The sequence below is a fragment of the Schistocerca piceifrons genome, chromosome 2 (assembly GCF_021461385.2).
Source record: "Schistocerca piceifrons isolate TAMUIC-IGC-003096 chromosome 2, iqSchPice1.1, whole genome shotgun sequence".
Lineage (NCBI taxonomy): Eukaryota > Metazoa > Arthropoda > Insecta > Orthoptera > Acrididae > Schistocerca > Schistocerca piceifrons.
In genome coordinates, this window is record NC_060139.1 from 325,747,492 (window position 1) to 325,767,063 (window position 19,572).

Consider the following 19,572-nt stretch of genomic DNA (forward strand, 5'->3'; position numbering starts at 1 on the left):
GGCTAATACGTGCACTCTTGCTAAATTTTAACCAGTGTGCTATCTAGTAAACTTCAAATGGCCAGTATGTGGTTATGTTCACAAACAGATCATTTACACGTAGCTCCACACTATTTCGAACCACAAAATGCAACAGTTGTGGCGTCAGAGAGTGGAAAACTCACTTCTCAGCGTCTGTTGTCAGGAGTGTCCCAGGAAAACGTGATAGGATCGCTCTTGTTCAACCATATACATAAACAATCCAAACGACATTGTGACCAGCAGTCTGCGACTGTTTTCTGGTGATGCTGCAGTGTACGGAAAAGTACCGCCGTTGATTGACTCGGACAGAATGTCTATTAAGTGTGATGAATGGCAGATTGCTCTAAATGTTGAGAAATGTAAGTTAGTGAAAATGAACAGGAATAACAATTCTGCACTATTCGATTACAATAGTAATGCCTGTCACATTTATGTCGATTAAATTTAAAGCTGCACCATTGCAAAGCGGCATGAAATGGCCGTCATAGGGAAGGTGAACTGGTTTTGTTAGGAGAATTTTAGGAAGTTGTAGCTGATTTAAGAGGAGACAGACTACACGATGTTATGTTATGTTATGCTACGTTAACCGGGGACCTAGAAACGACGGAGAGGCTCCGTCCCCACCGCATCCGCAGTGGTCCGCAACCCCACGACGACTACCCCAGTCCACTTCACCCCTCCGCCGCCCCACACCGAACCCAGGGTTATTGTGCGGTTCGGCCCCCGGTGGACCCCACAGGGAACGTCTCACACCAGACGAGTGTAGCCCCTATGTTTGCATGGTAGAGTAATGGTGGTGTACGCGTAGGTGGAGAACTTGTTTGCGCGGCTTTCACCGACATAGTGTAGCTGAGGCGGAATAAGGGGAACCAGCCCGCATTTGCCGAGGCAGATGGAAAACCGCCTAAGAACCATCCACAGACTGGCCGGTTCACCGGCCCTCGAGACAAATTCGCCGGGTGGATTCGTGCCGGAGACCGGCGCTCCTTCCTGCCCGGAATGCCATGCGTTACACCGCACGGCCTACCGGTCGGGAGACTACACCATACTTGTGCGACCAATTCCTCGTTACTCAAATGGCTCTGAGCACTATGGGACTTAACATCTGTGGTCATCAGTCCCCTAGAACTTAGAACTACTTAAACCTAACTAACCTAAGGACATCACACACATCCATGCCCGAGGCAGGATTCGAACCTGCGACCGTAGCGGTCACGCGGTTCCGGACTGATCCTCGTTACTGCTCGAATGTTTGGGATCCCCACAAGGTAGGAAAAAAGGAAGACATCGAAGCGTGGGCGATCCACGAATCCAAAGGGAAATGCCTGGAGGGAAGAATTTCATTTTTCAAAACACTATTGACAATGCTTAGAGAACTGGCATTTCCAGCACTGTCACCAGCATATATCTCGCGTAGGGACTTGGAAGAAAAAATCAGAGAATAAGGCTCGCACAGAAGCATGTAGAGAGTAGATTTTCACACTCTCCGCTTGCGAATGGAAAAGGAAAGGGCAGCAGCGGTACAAGGTATCCTCCACCATGCGCCATATGATAGCTTTCTGGGTGTGTTTGTAGATGTATATTTAGGTTTCTGAACGTGCAGAGCGGTATTTAGAATCGCGAGTAATTGAGGCTTGGTGACAGAGAGCGTTGTCATTCATAAGAGTTCTCCGCTGTCGTCGTCTAGTAAAATTTTCCTGCGTTTGTGACCACATTGTCACTATGTAAAACTACCGACGTTTCGGTCACTGTTGCAAGTGACGTTCTTCAGGGTGTTTTTGTTTACCGCTGAATGAGAAAAATTTGTTTCTTATATAACTGTTGACGTGGCTGTTATCTAATTCTGATAGGCTGTTAAGAATGAAGGGGAGGGATGTTAGAAGATCTTTATTGGCGTTTTTATTTTTTCTTTCCATTGGTGGAAACCCGACGTTTTGGTTGGTGCTTGTATTGATGCTTGTGACTGGTGGAAATCGGCGAATGCAAAATCAGGCGGCAGTTGTGACGTGGCGTTGTTTTCCTGCTTTCTAGCGCCGGCGCCGGTACTCTATGTACCTGCGGCCGCTATGGTCTCCCGTGCGTATACAAAGTGAAACTACATGTTACTACAATAAACACAGTCAAGTGGAGAAAAATTTTGTATCGTAGGCATAGTTAAAAGCTACTTTACGCTCGATTTGGAGAACTCGCGTGTAGTTGGCTCGCGTTGGCTGTAGCCACGGATGCGCACTGCCTGGGCATAGGATACGTTGCAGTTGGCATACCGTATGGACAAACACTCTATCTATGCGGAGGTGACAAAAGTCATGGGATAGCATATCCACATATGCACATGGCGACATGGCGGTAGTATTAAAGGACAGTGCACTGGCGGAGCTGTCATTTGAACACAGGTGATTCATGTGGCAAGGTTTCCCAAGAGATTATGGCCGCACGAAAGGAATTAAAAGACTTTGAACGCGGAATGGTAGATGGGGCTGGGAAAATTGGACATTCCTTTTTGGAAATCGTTTGGGAATTCAGTATTTCGAGTTCCACAGTGTCGCGAGAGTGCTGAGAATACCTTTGGCTTTACCTCTCACCACAGACAACGCAGTGGTCGAGGGCTTTCACTTAACGACCGAGAGCATCGACGTTTGCGTAGAGTTGTCAGTGCTAATAGACAAGCAATATCGCGTCACATAATCGCAAAATCGGTGTGGGTCGTAAGACGAACGCGTCCGTTAGGACATTTGGGCGAAATTTGGCATTAATCGGTTACGGCAGCAGACGACCGACGTGAGTACCTTTGCTAGCAGTACGACATCGCCTGCAGCACCTCTCCTGAGCTCGTCACTGAATCGTTTGGAGTCTAGACGACTGGAAAATCGTGTCCTGATCAGATGAGTCCTAATATGAGCTGGTAAGAGCTGATGGTAGTGTCAGAGTGTGACGTCAACAAGGCACTGTGAAAGCTGGTGGTGGCTCCATAATGGTGTGGGCTGTGCTTACATAAACTGACTGCGTTCTCTGGTCCAACTGAATCGATGATTGACTGGAAATAACCGGCCGAAGTGGCCGTGCGGTTAAAGGCGCTGCAGTCTGGAACCGCAAGACCGCTACGGTCGCATGTTCGAATCCTGCCTCGGGCATGGATGTTTGTGATGTCCTTAGGTTAGTTCGGTTTAACTAGTTCTAAGTTCTATGGGACTAATGACCTCAGCAGTTGAGTCCCATAGCGCTCAGAGCCATTTGAACCAATTTTTTTGACTGGAAATAGTTATGTTCGGCTACCTGGAGACCACTTGCAGTCACTCATGGACTTTATGTTCCCAAGCAACCAATAAATTCTTATGGATAACAATACGCCGTATCAGCAGGCCGCAGTTGGTTGCGATTGGTCTGAAGAGCGTTCTGGACAATTGGAGCGAATATTTCGGCTACCCAGATCGCCCGACATGAATCCCATCGAACATTTATGGGCCATAATGCTGCACTAGCAACACTTTCCCAATTGAGGACGGCTATAGAGGCAGCATGGCTCAATATTTCTGTAGGGGAATTCCAATGACTTGTTGAGTCCACCCCTCGTCAAGATGCAGCACTTCGCCGGGCAAAAGACAGTCCGACCCAATATTAGGAGGTATCTCGTGACTTCTTTTCACCTCAGTGCATGTGCTTACTTAAGGAAACTCTAGGCACTCTGCGCGGTTCCCTAGGTGGACAGTGAAGTGGCGGGCTTCCTGGCTGATGGTCCCAAGCCGTGGGCAGCCGCGCTGAGCCGCAGCCGCTGGAGCCGGCGCGCCGTCGGCCAGTCTAATTTATGTCGCCCATAATTTCCGCCGGCGGACGGCCATAAAATAATTTTGGAATAGGGTGCGAGCGCCCGCGCCCTCCCGATTCGAATACCGTTCGCTGGGCCGGCTGGCCGTCCTTTCCTTGGTACCGGTCGTAAAACACGGCGCGCTGTGCCGTACCGGCGCGCTCGCAAGTGAATTGTAGGCCGTTTGTCAGCGGACTCCCGTGCGCCGACGGCGCTGATGTAAGCCGCATCGATTCCACATTTCGAGTATCGAATTTATCGCCAGCGCCGACCCCGCCGTTGCTCGTCGCGCCGGTGGTCGGGCTGGGCCGGCCCGTATTGTTGCGGCGAGCGGACCACACCCTCGCCCTTGCCGGCGCTGGCGCTCCGATCGAGAAATACGGCTGTGTATCGCGCCGACAAATGGTGTGAGCTTGTAGACGTACCCGTACATGTTTCTCCTGGTGGTCTGCGGTCATCGCATGTCCCTCACACGCTGCGAACACAGTTTCGATTAACCTTCTCTATCACTTCAAATACCCGTACTTTAATAACCTACTGGAAACGCCACTTGGTGCAGAATTCGAACAAAATACGAAGAAAGTGCATGTCTCTGCATGGTGTTGGAGGAGGAATGGTCAATATTTAGGGATATACCAAGAGCGCTCTTTTGAACCTTAAAACTGCATATGGACATATGCTCTATTCCGATGATTTCCGAGACAGAACATAGTTAATGTACATTGTTATTTATGCAAATTTTATGCTGAATAATTCAAACAACGTTTAAGAAGAATATAGTGACTGGGAAGGAATCACAAAGTGAATCCAAGAGGGTTCAATTTTGGCTCCCTCCTATCCCTGGCAGAAAAACATCTCGAGCGAAGAGGTTGAAAGCAACGAGGTAGGTTGGGCTAGCATAAAACATCTAAGAAGTTGGGTGGGTAAGACAAATAGGGGCGCCTAATAACAGAAGTACATGAATTGCGTTCCATTTCGGAAATCATTCGGAATAGAGCGTATGTCCACATGAAGGCTTTTGCTTCAAATGACCGTTTCTTTCGAATCCCTGGATATTGACCGCTCCTGCTGGGCCACCCTGCATTTACATATACAAGGTGTCTTACCTAACTTTGCCGCCTCATTTCGTAAATCAAGTCCGCAGCTTGTGGCCTAGTGGCTAGCGTTGCTGCCTCGGGATCACGGTGTCCCCAGATCGATTCCCTATGTCTAGGGACTGGGTGTGTTGTCCTTGTCATCTCAGCATCATCATTCATAATAGTAGCTAGAGTGGACTGCGTACAAAATTGGAGAGGGAAAAAATTAAGACTTTGTACGGGGGCTGATGACCTCGCAGTTGAGCGCTCCACAAACCAAACATCATCATCATCGGAAATCAAACAAAATATGAAAATGCAGTTGGCCAGGATTGTACCTATGTCAGGGGCTCACACAATGGGCAGGAATGCACAATCAGGAAATATACACACACATCACTTTCAACACAAAGCTACGTTTCTTTTTAAATGGCACATGCATGCTTCTTCAATCGAAATGAAAACTAGAGGTACAATTACAGATAACACATTTGGTTTCACTGCTCTATACATTATACTTTCTGGAATATTTAGATATAAATAATGGAAAGGGTGCCATAGTTTCTGCAGTGAGGCTGTAATGCCGTAATGCGGGTTACCTGCGCTGTCCTGAAGGCTCTACGCAATACGGCAGAAACTGGTGGTGGCTTTGCCACCCTTTGAAGTCTAAAGGTTTCAGGAGGTATAATAAGGTTTACAACAGTGAAAATAATTTTGCCGTCACTAACTGTACCTTTAGTTTTCATCTCCGAAGAAAAAACACATAGTACAGTTTTTAAAAAAAAGTTGGTTTTGTGCTGGAAGTGTTTGTTTACATTTATGAATAGTGCATTCCTGCGCATTGGTGAGCTCCTGACATAGGTGCATCCTTGGCCAAATGCATTTTTCACATTTTGTTTCGTTTCCGAAATATATGAGGTGGCAGAGTTATGTGATACACACTGTATACAGAGTGCATCATAAATAACAGTAAAAACTGATAGCGTGAAAGTATATGATAAAATATTTGAACCATTGTGGAAGTATGCAGTTTACAATCGAAACCGAAAAGCAGGGATGACTTCCATTTTTGGATGTTTCGCTTCGTCACAGATTTGATGACACCTTGGCATCCACAGTTTACCGGTAGCCGACTCGTATGGACATAAGCAAATAGCTGCCCCCATCCTGCCCAGACGATGAGTGTTCTCAGAACTTGGCTTCACAGAGCACGTAACACTGATGACGAGAACAATCTGCAGGATGAGTTTCTACATTTAAAGGGAGATGGAGTTTTTGAAACTGATGGGTGTTCTCCGCAACGGATAAGCAACGCGCTACGAATATAAACTAAAGTGAATGTAAGGAACGAGGAATAATAAATAGAAATATTCAAATCCGTGCTTTCCTGCCGTACGTGGGACGCCTGTCGTCGAAAATAGGCCAGATACTCAACAGTCACACATTTATAGTTATTTTTCGCCCTCATCCGAAGACAACAGCACTTTTGAGCTCCACCAAAGATGACTTAAAGCTCCGCACGGTTAGGTTTAAAATATCCCCTCCGAATGTGGCTTTTCGTACATCTGGCCGAGGACCCGTGCAGTCCACGAAAGATGAGCTTAACGTCGTAACTATACCCGGCTCTTACAGCCCAATAAACACTCAGAGGCAGAGCACTGCATCGATATGGACCTCTCTAAATAGTATGAAAATGTCGAAATTCTAGCTTCGACTTCATCTTTCTGGGAGTCGGTGGTGTAAGGAGCGGTTGAAATTCATTTGACGAAGAATTCAGTTACTGGAGATAGCGGTTTCAGCTCGGGCAAATACTGGAATCCGACACTTCCTGCAATTTTCATTTCATACATATTTCTTTGCCGCCGCTCAACGTCTCTGGCGCTTGTGTACCTGTGGCCGGTTACGCAGGGGTTCAGTCTGCGATTTACAGGGATGGAGCGCGGGCTGTAGCTTCGGTTCGTCGGCTCACTCTGAAGACAGGCGTAGAATGCACGGCCAAAATAAACTGTAGCTCCAAAGACACTGGTATAGACATGCGTATTCAAATACAGATATATGTAAATAGGCACAATACGGCGCTGGGGTCTGCAGCGCCTATATAAGACAAAAAGTGTCTGGCGCAGTTGTTGAATCGGTTACTGCTACTACAATGGCAGGCTATCAAGATTTAAGTGAGTTGAAGCTTGGTGTTACAGTCGGCGCACAAGGGAGGAGACACAGCGATGATGTGGGGATTTTCCCGTACGACCATTTCACGAGTGTACCGTGAATATCACGAATCTGGCAAGACATCAAATCTCCGACATCGCTGCGGCCGGAAAAAGATTCAGCAAGAACAGGACCAACGACAACTGAAGAGAATCGTTCAGCTTGACAGAAGTGCAACCCTTCAGCAAACTGCTGCAAATTTCAGTGCTTGGCCATCAACGAATGTCAACGTGCGAACCATTCAATGAAACATCATCGATATGGGCTTTCGGAGCCGAAGGCCCACTCGTGTACCCTTGATGACTGCACTAACAAAGCTTTACGCCTCCAGGACCCGTCAACACCGACATTGGACTGTTAAAAACTGGAAATATGTCACCTGGTCGGACGAGTCTCGTTTCAAATTGTATCGAGCGGATGGACGCGTAAGGGTATGGAGACAATCTAATAAATCCATGGACCCTGCATGTCAGCAGGAGACTTTTCAAGCTAGTGGAGGCACTGTAATGGTGTGGGGCGTGTGCAGTTGGAATGATATGGGACACTTGATACGTCTAGATACGACAGTGGGAGGTGACACGTTGGTAAGCATCCTGTCTGATCACCTGCATCCATTCATCTTCATTGTGCATTCCGACGGACTTGGGCAATTCCAGCAGGACAAAGCGAAGCCCCAGATGTCCAGAATTGATACAGAGTCGTTCCAGGAACACCCTTCTGACTCTAAACACTTCCGCTGGTCGCCAAACTCTCCAGACGTGAAAATTATTGAGCATATCTGGGATGCCTTGCAACGAGCTGTTCAGAAGAGATCTCCACTACCTCGTACTCTTACGGATTCATAAACAGTCCTGCAGGATTTATGGTGTCAGTTCCATACAGCACTACTTCAGACATTAGTCGAGTTCATGCCATGTCATGTTCCGGCACTTCTGCATTCTCTCTGGGGCCGTACACGATATTAGGCACGTGTACCAGTTTCTTTGGCTTTTCACTGTATTAGATGAAGAAATAAGGTTTATGCTGTTGCATGCCCAAGATTTAATGAAACAGTCGCGGCCTTGCGAAACATGAAGATGAACTGTAAGAAAAACTTTGAACATAAAAGTTCCAAAATGAAGATGAACTGTAAGAAAACTTTAGAGCATAAAAGTTTTAGTGAACATTGGTAATTAAACGAGTCGCCGGCCGTTGTGGCCGACCGGTTCTAGGCGCTTCAGTCTGGAACCGGGCTGCTGCTACTGTCGCAGGTTCGAGTACTGCCTTGGGCATGGACGTGTGTGATGTCCTTAGGTTAGTTAGGTTTAAGTAGTTCTAAGTCTAGGGGACTGATGACCACAGATCTTAAGTCCCATAGTGCTCAGAGCCAATTAAACGAGTCGATTGCGAGATAATTCCGAATGTGCGGTTACGATCTCCTTCTGACTTCTGAGTAAGTATTGTACTAGTTAGTTCAAATTTACGTGAAATGTAAACTTTTTAATTGATTTGCCTTGTAATTGGGTTCAAATTTCACCTTTTGAATATAGCAGCAAGCAATAAAATCCTTGAAACTTCCCGACAGACTGTAACTGTGAACCGGCCCGAGACTCGAACTCGGGACTGGCAAGTGCTCTACCATTTTTTTTATTTTTTTTATTTATTTATTTTTTTTACAATCTCATATTGTTCGTTACATTTGTTCGGTGCGGATGTACCATGACATCCGTCCAAGTTCATCGTTGATCCCTCCTCTCACTTTTATTATGACAGAGGGCAGTTAACCCTCTGACCGAACACGCTGAGCTACCACGCCGGCACCATCTGAGCTACCCAAGCACGGCTCACGATCCGTTCTCAAAGCTTTACTGCCGCCAGTACCTCGCCTCCTACCTTCCAGACTTCTCAGAAGCTCTCCGGTGAAACTTGTAGATGTAGCAATGTTGTTGTTGTTGTTGTGGTCTTCAGTCCTGAGACTGGTTTGATGCAGCTCTCCATGCTACCCTATCCTGTGCAAGCCTCTTCATCTCCCAGTACTTAATGCAACCTACATCCTTCTGAATCTGCTTAGTGTATTCATCTCTTGGTCTCCCTCTACGATTTTTACCCTCCACGCTGCCCTCAAGTACTAAATTTGTGATCCCTTGATGCCTCAGAACATGTCCTACTAACCGGTCCCTTCTTCTTGTCAAGTTGTGCCACAAACTCCTCTTCTCACCAATTCTATTCAATACTTCATCATTAGTTATGTGATCTACCCATCTAATCTTCAGGATTCTTCTGCAGCATCACATTTCGAAAGCTTCTATTCTCTTCTCGTCCGAACTATTTATCGTCCATGTTTCACTTCCATACATGGCTACACTCCATACAAATACTTTCAGAAACGACTTCCTGACACTTAAATCTATACTCGATGTTAACAAATTTCTCTGCTTCATAAACGCTTTCCTTGCGATTACCAGTCTACATTTTATATCTTCTCTAGTTCGACCATCTTCAGTTATTTTGCTCCCCAAATAGCAAAACTTATTTACTACTTTTAGTGTCTCATTTCCTAATCTAATTCCCTCAGGATCACCGGAGTTAATTCGACTACATTCCATTATCCTCGTTTTGCTTTTGTTGATGTTCAGCTTATATCCTCCTTTCAAGACACTTTCCATTCCGTTTAACTGCTCTTCCAAGTCCTTTGCTGTCTTTGATAGAATTACAATGTCGTCGGTGAACCTCAAAGTTTTTAATTCTTCTCCATGGATTTTAATACCTACTCCGAATTTTTCTTTTGTGTCCTTGAAGTAGCACTATGTCTCCGCAATATGCTTGTCTCCGCAATATACACTCCTGGAAATTGAAATAAGAACACCGTGAATTCATTGTCCCAGGAAGGGGAAACTTTATTGACACATTCCTGGGGTCAGATACATCACATGATCACACTGACAGAACCACAGGCACATAGACACGGACAACAGAGCATGCAAAATGTCGGCACTAGTACAGTGTATATCCACCTTTCGCAGCAATGCAGGCTGCTATTCTCCCATGGAGACGATCGTAGAGATGCTGGATGTAGTCCTGTGGAACGGCTTGCCATGCCATTTCCACCTGGCGCCTCAGTTGGACCAGCGTTCGTGCTGGACGTGCAGACCGCGTGAGACGACGCTTCATCCAGTCCCAAACATGCTCAATGGGGGACAGATCCAGAGATCTTGCTGGCCAGGGTAGTTGACTTACACCTTCTAGAGCACGTTGGGTGGCACGGGATACATGCGGACGTGCATTGTCCTGTTGGAACAGCAAGTTCCCTTGCCGGTCTAGGAATGGTAGAACGATGGGTTCGATGACAGTTTGGATGTACCGTGCACTATTCAGTGTCCCCTCGACGATCACCAGTGGTGTACGGCCAGTGTAGGAGATCGCTCCCCACACCATGATGCCGGGTGTTGGCCCTGTGTGCCTCGGTCGTATGCAGTCCTGATTGTGGCGCTCACCTGCACGGCGCCAAACACGCATTCGACCATCATTGGCACCAAGGCAGAAGCGACTCTCATCGCTGAAGACGACACGTCTCCATTCGTCCCTCCATTCACGCCTGTCGCGACACCACTGGAGGCGGGCTGCACGATGTTGGGGCGTGAGCGGAAGACGGCCTAACGGTGTGCGGGACCGTAGCCCAGCTTCATGGAGACGGTTGCGAATGGTCCTCGCCGATACCCCAGGAGCAACAGTGTCCCTAATTTGCTGGGAAGTGGCGGTGCGGTGCCCTACGGCACTGCGTAGGATTCTACGGTCTTGGCGTGCATCCGTGCGTCGCTGCGGTCCGGTCCCAGGTCGACGGGCACGTGCACCTTCCGCCGACCACTGGCGACAACATCGATGTACTGTGGAGACCTCACGCCCCACGTGTTGAGCAATTCGGCGGTACGTCCACCCGGCCTCCCGCATGCCCACTATACGCCCTCGCTCAAAGTCCGTCAACTGCACATACGGTTCACGTCCACGCTGTCGCGGCATGCTACCAGTGTTAAAGACTGCGATGGAGCTTCGTATGCCACGGCAAACTGGCTGACACTGACGGCGGCGGTGCACAAATGCTGCGCAGCTAGCGTCATTCGACGGGCAACACCGCGGTTCCTGGTGTGTCCGCTGTGCCGTGCGTGTGATCATTGCTTGTACAGCCCTCTCGCAGTGTCCGGAGCAAGTATGGTGGGTCTGACACACCGGTGTCAATGTGTTCTTTTTTCCATTTCCAGGAGTGTACTTTGTTCCTGGAGTGCTTCATTAGGGTTTCCAAAAATATCGTAAAAGTTGCTAATTTTATGGGCTGAGGAGAATGTGCCTTGAAGCTCATTGACCCCGCTGCTGCTGCGTACCAGCACCAGGTCTTCCCCTTTCTGTCCTTTCATCATCATACAACACAAACACGACACCACACAAAATTCCTTCACACACGGACGCCAATCATATTCACCTGCACTTAACGTCTATACTTAACGTGCAACTCTCGCACTTTGCGAAGGAAACGTGCCATTGAAAGCAAAGGAAGAAAAATCCTTCCAATTAGGCGGCGGGATGTCCAGCCAACCATACCGTATGACTTTTAGCTGACACGAGAAGACTTCTGCGACGGGGAACTTTTTGTGATGCTACGTACGCGGCTGGGACCAGGTCGTGTGCGCTGGCCGCATCTGGCCGGGTGCTTAAAAGTAGCGTTTATGCGCGGGCCAGGCGACAAGTGTCGGGTGTCCGTGGCGCCGTGGGCGGCCGCGATGACGGCGCTGCGGCAGCGCCCGGTGTCGCCTTACAACGGCCGCGCTTCGCACTCGGCTAACCTGGAATTTAGCTCCGCGTCTCCCTCTACGTTTCTCCCACGGCGGCACCAGGTACACGGGAAGTACAAGCCCTGCTGGGCTATATACCACCAGAATTTTAACGTAGTAAAAGACACGGGGACGTGTGTTATGTGATGCACCAGCGTCTACAAGTCAACGGCAATGGCCACAAAAAAAAAAGATAAACTGAAAGAACAAAGGTGAGCAACCTCTGTAAATGACCACCCCGATTTTCCACAGTATCAGAGAAATTGAGTTCTTGCTGCTTCAAACAAGAACGTGTTTCAGAGATAGCGAAAAGTAATGCATTAGCCCTGCGGTCACCCAGCACTGGCAACTTTCGTTGCCAGACGAGTGTGGTAACTCAGTTAAGCACGATCAAGAGCACAAACTCGACGACACGGTCGATGCCTTAACTCAACTGAACGAGCAGGACCACTGATGGCTACAAGATGGTCAACAGATGTGTCAGGAGTTGCACCTTCCTTTGCAAACTGTGGCTCGCGAGCTCAGAGGAATTGGTCTCTGCAGTATAATCTACCAGTGTCTGTTCCGTTATTAAGGAGTCAAAAATATCGAGAACTGTGCACCTTACGGTTTGGTACCGCTTAAATTTGCAGATTGATTTACATAGTATGTTGCCTTCACGATACTGGAACGTTGATAGGAACATTACGAATGGAGACGAGTCTGATGATGGTGATATCTTAATGCGAGGAGACATAATGTTGAACGGGTGTACAGACTATCATCTTAGTTAACGCCCAGAGGCACAAATAAAGAGTACTGCAAACGGATAAGTGAGTTTTCGTACGTGCACTTCTTTCTGATGTGCTCTTTAGGAACAATAATATCCATCCGAATGGCGTTGCTCTTGTGAATAGAATACTCACAGTTGATAACATGCGCCACGTGGAGTGCTCGTCGAGATCATCTCATACGTCTCTTATACAGCACAGATAGAATGCGATTTTCTTCTCCATCATTTTACAAGGAGAATTTTACATGCATGACCATGGGTATTAAAGTAAATGTATATATACAGAGTAAAGAGACGAATAAAATTCGTACCAAGGTAGGGATTCGAACCCGTGCAGATGTGCAGAGCCTCTGAGCTAGAGTGGCTTAGTAGTTAGCACATCTGCCTGGTGAGTGGGAAACTCATGTTCGAATCTTGGCCTTGGTATAAATTTTCGTTCCTCACTTCAGTCTGCATATATACGAGGCATATTCGGAAAGTAAGGTCCGATTAGGCACGAAATCGAAACCAGTGTGAAAATCGGACGGAACTTTGCACAGATGTGTTGGGCTGTGTTTAGTGTGCCTGTCGATCGTTTCACGTCGCTCTTTTCAGTTCAGAGCGCAAAGTGATCATCTACGAGTATAAATGCCTGAAAAATTGAAAATTTGTGATAAGTTACTATGGGACCAAACTGCTAAGGTCATCGGTCTGTAGGCTTACAGACTACTTAAACTAACTTACGCTAAGGACAACAAACACACACCCATGCCCGAGGAAGGACTCGAACCTCCGGCAGGGGGGGAGGGGGGGGGGGGGGGAGGAACGCGTGGTGGCAACAACAGTGTCTCCAACCAAATACGTCGGTCTGCTGAGAGATTTCGCCTGAAGCTATGCGGCCCACACAACATAAATGTCATGCGCGTTTCTTTTTTCAATACAGTTTTCAGCCGCATTCTGCAGGTAAATGAAGACGCTCCTGCAGAGTTTTCGATGGGAAGTGTTTGATCACCCACAATACAGCCCTTAATTGGCTCCCTCCGTTGTTCATCTCTGCTCATATGAACCGCTGGCTACAAAGACAACATTCTGTCACAAACAACGAAAGGGAGACCAGCGTAGAGAACTGGCGGAAAGCACAGGCGGCTGCTTTCTGTGACGAGAGTACTGGGAAGTTTGTACAACGCCACGAAAAATGTTTAAGTCGAAGGGGTGACTATTTAGAAAGGTAACTGGAAGGTGTGGCTAACTGTTACAAATAAAAAATTTTTGATTTTCACTATGGTTTCCATTTCGCAACCGATCGCACCTTACTTTCCGAACAGCCCTCCTACATCATAGATGTCTGAGACTTGGAAAGGTCTCTCGAACCATAATTCCATTTGGTAAAGCCACTATGCCTGGATTTCAGGTAGAATCCCCCAGTGCTGAGGTGCTATTCCAGGACAGTTGGAGAACCTCTGCATGTTGTTCGAGTTTAGGCGAGAATGGGTGGTTGAGTCGAGGAGGGATGTGTGCTAGGGTAGTCTGTACAGTCATGCAAAGCCTTTGCGTCAGCGTGGAAGAGTGGGAGACCACGGTTAGAATCCCAGCCTTGATATAAATTTTGATTCGTCTCTTCAGTCTTCATACAATCATAGATTTTGAGACTTGAAAAGATCTCTGGAATCATAGTTTCATTTAATTAAAGTAAGTGTTGGCAAATGACTACTCCACAGAGACACTTCAATTATTTATTTATTTATTTGTGTTTCTCTTCGCTAGTAGTTTCAGAGTCGTAGGTACATCATCAACAGCTCATTCTCGTCGAAATCAGGCAAGCTGTCATGCTGCAACTTCGCAACATCGCTGTCCACGGAACATGAATGAACGCTTCAGAATGGGGTTGCGACCTGATACATGATGTTTACCTGTGGGACTGTAATTTAAAAAGAGAGGTAGATAAACAGATGGAGTGGAGAGACAAATTACCATCCGTCAACAGCCATGAAGCTGTCTTCTAGACCTCACACTGATATTTCTCAGGAATGGGATCGAGTAGCCAAGAGACTTTTTGAATCAGCTTCCCGAGAACACTCCACATCGCAGTAAAGTGTATGTGGTAGCAACATTTCCTCATATTTTATATCAGTATTCTGTTGCTGTCGTAGAGATTTTCTGCTTTCGTTGAAGCTTTTCAAATGTAAACTTTAGATTCTACTGTAATTTTTACGTTACACTCTTCAGAAAACATTTACTGACTAACCTTTGTTTTAGACATCACCTTTTGCCTGTAAAAGTTTTCAGCTCATGTTACTGGACTTGCAACAAACTAATATATGAGAGACCTTGGTATATTTAAATATTTGATTCGCAAATTAATTCGACGCATTATATTTAATGTTCTATGTAACGTAAGCTAAAGTCTTCTTAGATCTCTAGCATAAGACTAAAAATTTTAATTTTTTATTTTTTTCTGTAATAAATCTTGTCCTTGATGTGATCTTGCACAAAAAAAACCAAGGAGGTAATGTCTTGAGACAAATAGGGCAACCGAAAAAGTTATCACGAAAAAAAGGGAGAGGGGAGGGTCTCTTTAGTAACATAGTTCCAGGAGGAAGATGAAATGCTATTTATGTAGTCCACCCCACTGCAATATTCAGGCAATCTTCGACAGCCACAGAATGGCATAATTATTGAACACTCCATAGAGTCGATTTTCATTGCTGTCATATTAAACAGTACGTTAATTTGTCGAACATTTCTGTTTATAGAATAATGCTTTCGTTGGCTCGAATGTCGACGTCATTCTATTTTGCAATTCAAATAAGTCACTTTCTTTTGCTGGTGACAACTCCGAGTGAAACGCCTACAGAAAAACTGTAAGTCGTTTTGTAGTGGGAACACATTACGCAATATAATCATGAACTGTATGCTGTTCGTCACACATATAATGTAATTCAAACATAAAGTGACTCCACGATGTGTACGATCGACACATAAACCTCCTGTACGATCATAATACTGCATAATACTGCAACGATTTCTGAGAGATGTAGACTGCTCTTAATTTAATAATTACACCATGTGTTGTCAAGTTCTTGCCACGAATGTCTCATGTGTGCTTATTAAAGATATGGAATTGTAATGATTCTCTCCCAATAGAGTATGTACAAATTGTTTACTGCCGCTAACATCTGTTAAGACATACTTGAAGCACTAGTTCTACTTTTGAAAATTTGTGTTTTATTCTCACTCACTCAAAACAATGCCAAATCACAAACACAGTTCAGAATCACAAGATAGGACATAGATTCAGAACGAACATAAATACACGACAAAAGTTTCCTTGTCTTTCTAAAACCGACATATCGAAAGAGCTTCACCTAATATTAACCTTTTCATCAACAAAACGAGTCTGAGGCAATTCGCGGCAGTCAAGGATAATATAAAGCATGCTAGCTGTTCTTGTAGCTTCTAGCACGTCCTATGAGTCAAAATATTGTTTATGTATCTTCTGTTTTTAGATATTAATTCAATTTTAATTTATTGAGTGCTCTTCATCAGTAGTGATTCCTTCGTGGATTTCTTAAAATAGCAGTTGATGATAAAGTCTACAAGTTACAGAAAATATTCTTAAGGCTGTTAACTTCAGGATATAACGAAACATTGGTTGAGTATCGTCAGCATCGCAGGAAAAATATAAATGGTAACATGTTTTGTCTAATAATATAATTACATTTTAGAATAATAATAAATTATATAGTTTTGTTTTATTAGAACTTACTGTCATTTATTTGGAATCTAATCTTCACAGTGTAGCAACCCAGTATATTAAAATATCGGTATATAAACGAAAAATTATATTTGTGGCAAATTTGCTGCCTATGGCGAACTTTGTGAACATCAACAATTTGGATTACACAGTTTGTAAATAAAAATGAGTTCAAATATGATCGGAATTTAGGAGGTATTGCAAATTTCCGTAACCAAGAAAAGTTCAGTCAGGCTACTACAAGTTTTTAGGGCAAAGGTTCCTTCCAATGTTTTTTGTTGATCTGCGAACCTCTCAGCAAGTGATTGATGATGGTGGCGCCTTTGGTGGAATTCGAGAGGAACTGGTCATTTGCCAGCATCAGGTTTCATCCTCACCCTTGTCGCTGTCATACCCAGCAACAGCAGACACGTGACTCTATAAACTCTACAAGCACTCATCACAGTCTCCTACAACTGACAGATCCACTCAAGACATAAATCTCAAATTGTCAATACGTTCAAACAGATCTTGTAATTGAATTTCCTCATCTTAACTATGATAATGGTGACTAGGGCCTCCCGTCTGGGTGACCGTTCCCCTAGTGCAAGTCCTTCTATTTGACACTACTTCGGCGACTTGTGCGCCGATGGGGATGAAATGATGATGATTAGGACAACACAACACCCAGTCCCTGAGCGGAGAAAATCTCCGACCCAGCCGGGAATCGAACCCGGGCCCTTAGTATTGACATTCCGTCGCACTGACCACTCAGCTACCGGGGGCGGACTATGATAATTGTGGAGGCTGCATAAATGAATTAATATTTGTGCCACAGCTGGGACTTGAACCCAGGTTTCCGTACTTACTAGATGGTAATGCTAACCATTAAATGAATTAATATTTGTGCCACAGCTGGGACTTGAACCCAGGTTTCCGTACTTACTAGATGGTAATGCTAACCATTAGCATCCTTGCTAGTAAGCAAGGAGACCTGGGTGCAAGTCCCGACCTCGGAAATGGGAATGCCGTGTGGCTAAGGCCTCCCGTCCGGTAGACCGTTCGCCTGGTGCAAGTCTTTCGAGTTGATGCAACTTCGGCGACTTGAGTGTCGATGGGTTCAAATGGCTCTGAGCACTATGGGACTTAACTTCTGAGGACATCAGTCCCCTATAACTTAAAACTACTTAAACCTAACTAACCTAAGGACATCACACACATCCATGCCCGAGGCAGGATTCGAACCTGCGAACGTGGCGGTCGCGCGGCTCCAGACTGTGGTGCCTCAAACCGCTCAGCCACACCGGCCGGCAGTGTCGATGGGGATGAAATGATGATGATAAGGACAACACAACACCCAGGTCCTGAGCGGAGAAAATCTCCGACCCAGCCGGAAGTCGAACCCGGGCCGTTAGGTATGACATTCCCTCGCGCTGACCACTCAGCTACCAGGGGCGGACAGTACCGACCACGGCACGAATTTTAATTCATTTATTCAGCTTCCACCACTATCGTATCAACCATATGGTTGTGGGTCTCCCAATCAAAAAGACTGTTTACAGCAATGATACTGATACCGATTTTTAATTCTTTTCCCGTTTCCCCAGGTACATCCACAGCAAGGAGAAGCCGTTCAAGTGCGGGGAGTGCGGCAAGGGCTTCTGCCAGTCGCGCACGCTGGCGGTGCACAAGATCCTGCACATGGAGGAGTCGCCGCACAAGTGCCCCGTGTGCGCGCGCAGCTTCAACCAGCGCTCCAACCTCAAGACGCACCTGCTGACGCACACGGACATCAAGCCGTACAACTGCTCGGCCTGCGGCAAGGTGTTCCGCCGCAACTGCGACCTGCGCCGGCACAGCCTCACGCACAACCTGGGCGCCGCGGCGGCCACCGTCGCCCCCACGCCGTCGTCGTCGTCGTCGTCGTCGTCGCCGTCGGCAGCCTCCGTGGCCGGCAGCAGCGGCGCCAGCACCTCCTCCGCGCTTCCGCTGCCTCTGGCGCTGGCCGCGGCCGGCGGCTTCGTGCTCGAGGCCGCCGCCGCCACGCAGTGATGACGTCACGCGTCCTCGCACCGCCTCACACTACACGCTGTTACCCCCGAGGGTCGCTGCTCAATACTGAAGAATATATAATAAATGTTCCTTTGTTTCGTATGTTAGTTTGGTGAAGTGCATCCTCTGCCACTACTATTAAACTCTAATGGTGTCTGACCTCTCCACACCATAGTGGGAACAATTGCGCTCGCAGCGAACACAGCGTCATTTCTCTGGTCATAGCTACAAAAGCACTCTAACTTACTTCGTGTACATATGAAATAGTTTCAGACCAGTTATCTGTCGGTAAACTGTAAGATGTTCAAAGTCCATTGACTAACTACACGCCGAAGTCGTGGCGGTAGTCTCTTTCAAACGTCGTGGTGTAAGAAATTTCCTATCTTTACTAATGCTCATCCCACCCTACCGCTATTTCCGTGATTTTGGAAATTTATTTTTGTGGTCAGATGCCTGCTTTTCCTCAGTTAACCCGAAGCAAAGAAGATGAAAACGGCTTCGTTCTGTGATTCGTGTAAACTTCAGTTCTGCGTATTATAGGGGAACACGAAGCAGAACGGGATACTTAATGATCACAAGGAAACACTTCTTCAAGTGATAAAAAAACACCTTGCAGTGTAACCATATGTACCTTATTTTAAAATCACTTAAAACAATACATTTTGCATTTTTTCAGAGAAAGTCTTGCATATTTCCCGTTCCGCCCCACCCACGAAGCAGAATGGGATAAGGGTATTTTTTGTTAAATTGCTGCATAAACGTTGAATTTGAATTACGAATATCGTATTGAACTATGACAAAATGTTGTATAACAGGCGATTCAGACTAAGGAATGTGTAATTTAAACAATTAAAAAGTCATTCTTCAAAATAAGAAAATATTTTAATGTCATTCTGAAAAATGTACAATGCTTAATAACCACCAAACCACTAACTACTAGGCCTTTCGACAATAGTCACAAATCAGTATTTCATCTTCACTCTCTATGCCAGCACATGAATTGCGTGCCCACTCTGGCATGCGACCCAGCTCTCATTAGAAACGAGTAGTAGGCCCCACAGTAGAGACACTCAGCATCCTCTCTCTCTGATTCTCTCTTGTCCATCATCTTCTCCCTTTTATTTTTC

The 19,572-nt window shown here is 46.2% G+C and overlaps 1 protein-coding gene across 1 annotated transcript in view; it reads left to right on the top strand.

Annotated features, from left to right (window-relative positions):
• The window catches only part of LOC124775360 (protein sister of odd and bowel-like), a 216,278-nt gene extending 197,160 nt beyond the window's left edge, over positions 1 to 19,118 (top strand). The window contains exon 4 of the mRNA XM_047250192.1: positions 18,001 to 19,118. Coding sequence (XP_047106148.1) covers positions 18,001 to 18,445 — 445 coding nt within the window. The 3' untranslated portion in view covers positions 18,446 to 19,118. The remainder of the gene's footprint in view (positions 1 to 18,000) is intronic.
• The last annotated feature ends 454 nt before the right edge of the window (positions 19,119 to 19,572 follow it).